The 6,558-nt window shown below is 35.2% G+C and overlaps 1 protein-coding gene across 3 annotated transcripts; it reads left to right on the forward strand.

Moving 5' to 3' along the window:
- Nucleotides 1-159: 159 nt before the first annotated feature.
- LOC112522159 (protein indeterminate-domain 7-like) lies at nucleotides 160-3,108 on the forward strand. Of its 3 annotated transcripts, XM_025131243.1 has the most exons (5): nucleotides 161-518; nucleotides 648-1,025; nucleotides 1,135-1,534; nucleotides 1,995-2,551; nucleotides 2,663-3,108. In XM_025131243.1, the coding sequence occupies exons 2-5, from the start codon at nucleotides 818-820 to the stop codon at nucleotides 3,022-3,024; spliced, it is 1,527 nt and encodes a 508-aa protein (XP_024987011.1). In that variant the 5' UTR covers nucleotides 161-518; nucleotides 648-817; the 3' UTR covers nucleotides 3,025-3,108. The 3 variants fall into 3 exon arrangements, with proteins under 3 accessions (XP_024987009.1, XP_024987010.1, XP_024987011.1); XM_025131241.1 differs by having other exon boundaries at nucleotides 160-518; nucleotides 1,995-3,108; XM_025131242.1 differs by having other exon boundaries at nucleotides 160-518; nucleotides 844-1,025; nucleotides 1,995-3,108.
- The last annotated feature ends 3,450 nt before the right edge of the window (nucleotides 3,109-6,558 follow it).

Below are 6,558 nucleotides of genomic sequence, written 5' to 3' on the forward strand. Positions count from 1 at the left end.
GGTGTGGAGAGTCAAACCATACACATCACTCATAATGCAAAAAGAAAAGTCATTTTTGCAAGAATTTAGATGATTGCAAATCTTGCAAAAGAGGGAGAAAGTAGTAAATATACGTCTCCTCCCTAAAAGCAAAACCAATAATGCATACGATTTTATTTCTGAATGAGAAGCAAACAAAGGGTAGGACAAAAACATGCAACTTCAGACTCGTTTGCTTTTTGGTTTTTTGGTTTCATTTTGATGGGGTTGGAGCTGCCTGCTTGCTTCAAAGAGATCCAAATTTAGGGATACCTTTCTGATCACACATCTCTCTCTCACACACACACACACACACAGACAGTCTTGATGAACTTGTTTTCTTAAACTGTACGGATTATTGGATTCTTGTTTCTGTTTTGGCAAAATTTTGTACTCCAGCGTCTGGATTCTTGTGTTGGATCGTCTTCAAAGAGTTGGCTATACTTGTAAACGACTATCTTGGATGTACAAGAAGAAGTTTAGTTTACTGCCTGCCACAGGTCTGAACCTTAATTTTCACGTTTGAATTTTAGTTGTATATATATATATGTGTATATCTCATTCTGAACTTATCGTAGATTCATCAAAACCTAACAAGAAGCACTTCTGATGTTTAGCTTCCTTTTTAGGGTTTTCTTGTTATTCAGATCTGTAGAACTGAAGATGGGTTTTTAAACAAGATTACAGTTTGATGATCTGAAGGTCTCACCAGTCAATCTTTCTGATATCTCAAGTTAAAGAAAAAGAGAAAAAGAAATAATTTAGTCCAGTTCATTTAATAATAGAGAGAGAGAGAGATATGAAGGGCATGTTTTTGGATGACAGTATGTCAAATTTAACATCAGCATCAAATGAAGCAAGCCTATCTTCATCAAGTAACAAGAATGAAGTTGGTACTATGTACCCTCCACCACAACAGATGCAGCAGTCCTTTGCTTCTGTGCCAATTAATTCCAACAATCAAACCCAAACCAACAAGAAGAAGAGAAATCTTCCCGGCAATCCAGGTGATTAAATCAAAACCTACACTTTAAATTCATTAATTTCTTCATCTGGGCTTCTGACTTTTGGGATCCAAAGTGTTAATTAATTAAACAACATATCTTTATATTGAAGACCCAGAAGCTGAGGTGGTAGCCATGTCTCCAAAATCACTCATGGCAACAAACAGGTTTCTATGTGAGATTTGCAACAAAGGGTTTCAAAGAGATCAGAATCTTCAGTTGCACAGAAGAGGGCACAATTTGCCGTGGAAGCTGAAGCAAAGATCCAAACAGGAGGTGGTTAGGAAGAAGGTGTATGTATGTCCAGAACCTAGCTGTGTGCACCATGAACCTTCAAGGGCACTTGGAGATCTCACGGGTATCAAAAAGCATTTCTCACGGAAACATGGGGAGAAGAAGTGGAAATGCGAAAAGTGTTCAAAGCGATATGCGGTTCAATCCGACTGGAAAGCTCATTCCAAGATTTGTGGCACTCGTGAACATCGATGCGACTGTGGCACTCTTTTCTCTAGGTACGTAAAATTTTGTAATTAGATACGGTAGAATTGATTACAAACTCCTTAAATATATATAAAGTTAATATCTTTATCAAATAAATTACATATTTAACCACTTCACGAGTGGAACAGAAGATGACAAGCGAATTAATTAATACATGGAGTTTTAAATACCCTTTATATAATTATTCTACTTCAGTTCTTGACAATTTTAATAAATTAAATGAGACTTGATTTGCCCCCATGAATTCAATGATCCTATTATATATGAACTAATCTGTCTTGTGAATGTAGATAAGTTTGTGTTTATGAGTGAGTGTATGAGAGAGAGAGAGAGAGAAAGAGAGAACAGTGTTATAGTGAACTGTTTATTAATAAGCTTCCATAAAAGTGCATATAGTTAATGGGTTTGTGTTCTTTTTGTTTAGAGTGCTAAATTGTTTGTTTCTTTTTGGTTCCATCTCTATCACCACAGGAGGGACAGCTTCATCACCCACAGAGCTTTCTGTGGTGCTTTGGCAGGAGAAAATGCAAGATCTTCATCATCATCCCTACTCTCACCAAACCACCTTCCCCTTCATTTACCAATCAATTATCCACTCAAATCAGAACCACATCTCTTCCAACGCCCTCAAGTACTCAATTCCAACATCATCACTAATACTTTACAAAATCATCAGTTGCCATCATGGTTTGTTCATCATCATCAAGAAAATCCTAGCCCTAATAATAATAATAATAATAATAATCTTCATCTTCCTTCTCCTTCTTCTCCTCCTCACATGTCTGCAACTGCATTGCTCCAAAAGGCAGCTCAGATGGGTGTGACAATGAGCAAACCTGCAGCTAGTACCAATACTGCCATTGTCATGTCACAGCAGCAACAGCAACAGCACCAGTCTATTCCAAATGGACCCCACCAAAATGATCACATGTGTGCATCTACACTATTAACAGCTCATCATCATGATTCTGGTCTTGAAAATTTGTCTTGTAGTGATGATGATCATCATGCGATGTTGGGATTAAAGGGTGGGTTTGCTAATGTCAGCATGGCCGGTTGCTTGGACCAAATTGGTGCAACCACGATGCATGCTCATTCTCAGATGCTTCATACTAATTCCTTGGCTTGTACTAGTGTAGGGTCAACTGCTTTGCAAGAGGCCTTTAACGGCATGCTGAATTCCACAAAGGGTATTCACAATACTGGCTTTCAAGAAGCATTTTTCCGCCAAGCATCAGAAGCATCTCTGAATCCAACCAAAGGAGGTGGAGGTGGAGGTAGAGGTGGAGGTGGTGGTGGGAATGATGAGTTGACGAGAGATTTCTTGGGTCTTACAGGTTTTCCACCTCCTACTGCTGATCATCATCATCATCTTCTCAATATGGCTGGTCTAGATCCTCTAAACACTTCACCCTATCATCATCATCAGCAGCAGCAGCAGCAGCAGCAGCAGCAGCATAATCTGAACCAGAACCAAAATCAATTACCTTGGAATGGTTAATATTTGGCTAGCTAGGATAGGAAGATACAAACTTTGTTATCACCATCTTATCCCGTTTTTAAGCGCTTACTTGCATAGTTTTTTTACAGTTCATTTTGTTGCTAGAATTTAATTACAATTTCTCCTTTTTTGCTTCTAAATTGGAGATCTCAAAAAAATACATATTATCATTTATGCTTCAAGTATTTGAAATTTCTACAGTTGTTCCTCCCTATGTTCATTACCCGCAGGCATTCAAACCACAAGATGTTAAAAAGGGATAGACGACGAAAAAGTGTTCGTTTATTTACTTCAAGGCGTATACAGTCATATCTTATTTCTCTTCGTGGCCTTAGAAATTTAATCAGATAGCCTTGGTTGAAAAGTGTTGGAGATCTTGGGTGGACACTTGCTTCAATTCGTAGTTGTGGCAACGTACAGTATTTGTGACTATGGAAGATATGAAAACTGAGTCAGCTAGAATTCAATTGTTTTGTCCTCTAGCACCTCATACTAATCGTTAGATTCAGCATGCACACTTTCCCAAACGATAAAGATGTAACCTTTATCAAACAAACGATGCATGTACGGCAACTTGGATCCAATGATTATGATGACCAACAACACAATTTGTATACTTAATAAGCATGCCGATTCCCATTGATTTACTCGGTTCCGCCTTTAGAAAGATGGTGTACGATCCACAAACAAAAAATGGTTACGATATTTCGCTTGGAAACAAAATCTGTGTGCCTTAAATCCAAGTGTTTTTCAGCATGTTTGATCCATGCTAAGTGATTACCGACGGAAGGTGATTGTCAATCGTGATCCATCACAAATCCACTGAAAATTACCGGTAGAAATATCTGTTTGGTGAAATCTCTTTGTTTTGTAGTGAAACTAAGAGGTGCTGATCGTAATAAGGTTGGCATGGTTATGTCACACCTATGCATAGGAACACCATAAACTTTTATTCACTTTGATAATAACTGAATGATAATAACTGGCATGGTAAAATACTATGATCTTCAAATAAAGTAATTAATGAAATGTTAAAATACCATATAATATTATATTCCACATTGATAGGTTTTATAAGTCGTTTTATGTCAAGATGAAAAGCTAATTCATATGGCAAATCCGAAGATTAATTTTTAGGTTTTTGAATTTAGAACCCATATAACACAGGTATAGTATAAGCGCTACGAAACAAAGATTTTTCATCGACAGATTTTTCCATCGGTGATTGAAAATCCGCCAGTAATCACAGTCACCTGCCACACTTTCTTCGACAATGAGATCTGTCGGTGATGGCTTTTTCCGACGGATTACCTGCCTCTTTGTTTTGTAGTGAAGGTTCCTCCAAGTGTAATTAGAAACGATTCAATTAGGCTTCATCTATATCCTTCTTCGGGGGGGTTATTTAATAGCATCTCAAGGATCCATTTTCACTTACAGCTTTAGAAAACAAGAAATTCGTAAATGGAACAATAAAGTATGTATCATGAACCATGAATTGTAATTTCTTATCGTTTGTAAAATGCGAGATTTCAACGTCTTACGACCATCGGATACTCATTGTGGACTAATGTCCTCTGGTGACTCGACACCCTATGTCCACCAGATATAACGACGAATTGTTACATGTATGAATATTATAACAACAGTTCATTGCCATAGAATCAAGAACCATGGACGTTCTAATAGAGTAAAGTCTGTAGGACCAAAAACCATGTATTCTATCTGAAGTTGTTACAGTAAGTTGTTAGCCAGAGTTTTGACAACCTTACAAAATAACAAGTTCTATTGATGAAGTTAAACAACATAATAAGATTACAAAAATTAAAACGTTCTATTAATATATATATTTATGACTCTTTTAAAACAGTTTTATTTGTCTTCCATATACATGACAGCGCCAAAATACAATTAACACCAAAAAAAAGTACAGCTTTGTAGTCAACTCTTAAATTCAATAATTTTTTTTGTGACAATCATTGAACGACTGTTAAAAGAGTAACTGATATTAATTTATGAGTAACACTGATTTTTTTGTAATTTTTAAATAAGAAATAATTAATATTGTGACCAAAATTACATATTGGGAGCTTTGGGGACGTATTGACGAATTCCAAAAACTTAAATAATTAAAATCGTAGTTTTTATACTTTTGGGAGTTTTTTCTTGTATTTTCTATAAATTTAAATAATAATAAAAATCGGTGTAGAAATCGTATTCTTTTTAAAGCTCAGGACCTAAATTGCAATTTCAAAAAGTTATTTAATATTAAAATCTATGTACTATCTTATAAATCAGATTTATCAGAAGTCTAAAAAACAATTTTTAATGCAAAAAGTACTATACATTTATGCACAAAATCTTAAAAGTCTTAAAAATAACTCATAATGCATTAAATACTACTACTTTATGCATTCAGTCTTAAATTCTTTTAATTTACAATTAAAATAACATATAGTGCAATATTATTTATTTTCATGTTCCCAATATACTTTTGACATCTTTCACTAATGTCTTCATCATCTCATACCTCTATGTTTTCTCCCCATTTTCGAAGGTGAGATTCAAACTGATATTAACCATGAGTTATTAAAAGTTATTTCATACATTTCTCATTCAATTGCTCTAGAACTCTTGGTCTCGCTGTCGATCTCTTGATTCTTTGCTCTTGGTGTAAATCGAACACATTTGTGGAGTTGTTTAAATATGTTGGATTTTAAACTTTGGTGTAAATCGAACACATTTGTGGAGTTGTTTAAATATGTTGGATTTTAAATATATTGAATTTTAAACTGTCATACAATTTTTTTCATCGATAGACTGTAATTGGAACCAAATGTAACTTATATCATCGTTAAATCTTCTCTAATAAAACCAATGAAACTTCAAAATTGTTAAAATTCACGMCTCCCGCCGCATTGCACGGATACAGAACCAGTAAATTGATAAATAATCAACAATGAAAATATAATGGGTTCAAAAATAAAACGGGTCAACGGTCAATGTCTCTACAAAGTACAAAGTACAAACACATACTAGTCTAGTAGTCTCTCAAGGTTCAAGCTATCAACCCACAAAGCCCTGGCCCATTATAGAGGGGCCCAATCGTACAACCCAACGTCACGTAGCTTGCCTGTTTAATCATCGAGGCCCATATTTACGCAACCCCATATGTTTAATTATATATTATTTATATAGGGTTGGGTTCCGATAAGAATAAAAGTTATAGTGAGAAAGCTAAGAACGAATCTTTACCCATGGAGCAATTTTAATTGGATCAGTTCCCGTGATAAACGCAGTTAATGGGGTGGAGGTTAGATTAATAGTGATCAAGCTACCATGTCATTTCTTATGTTTATCACCTTAACTTTTATTCTCACACGATTTTTCTTCTATTTGTATAAGTCAAATGTAGCTTATCAGCTACCTGATTGATGTATCAGTGCTAATTTATCAACTAGTTTGTCAAATATGACATTTAATGAGGTTAAAATCTTTGACTTCTTAAAAGAAAAAGTACGTTATCCAAAATACGAA

This window comes from Cynara cardunculus (genome assembly GCF_001531365.2).
Source record: "Cynara cardunculus var. scolymus isolate 2C chromosome LG 11, CcrdV1, whole genome shotgun sequence".
Classification (NCBI taxonomy): domain Eukaryota; kingdom Viridiplantae; phylum Streptophyta; class Magnoliopsida; order Asterales; family Asteraceae; genus Cynara; species Cynara cardunculus.

Bases quoted from the DNA above. Each gene is read 5' to 3' on its own strand.
- LOC112522159 (XM_025131241.1), top strand. From the start codon at position 818: ATGAAGGGCATGTTTTTGGATGACAGTATGTCAAATTTAACATCAGCA. The intron at 1,026-1,134 runs GTGATTAAATCA...TTTATATTGAAG, and splicing joins AAATCTTCCCGGCAATCCAG to ACCCAGAAGCTGAGGTGGTA. The intron at 1,535-1,994 runs GTACGTAAAATT...CTATCACCACAG, and splicing joins TGTGGCACTCTTTTCTCTAG to GAGGGACAGCTTCATCACCC.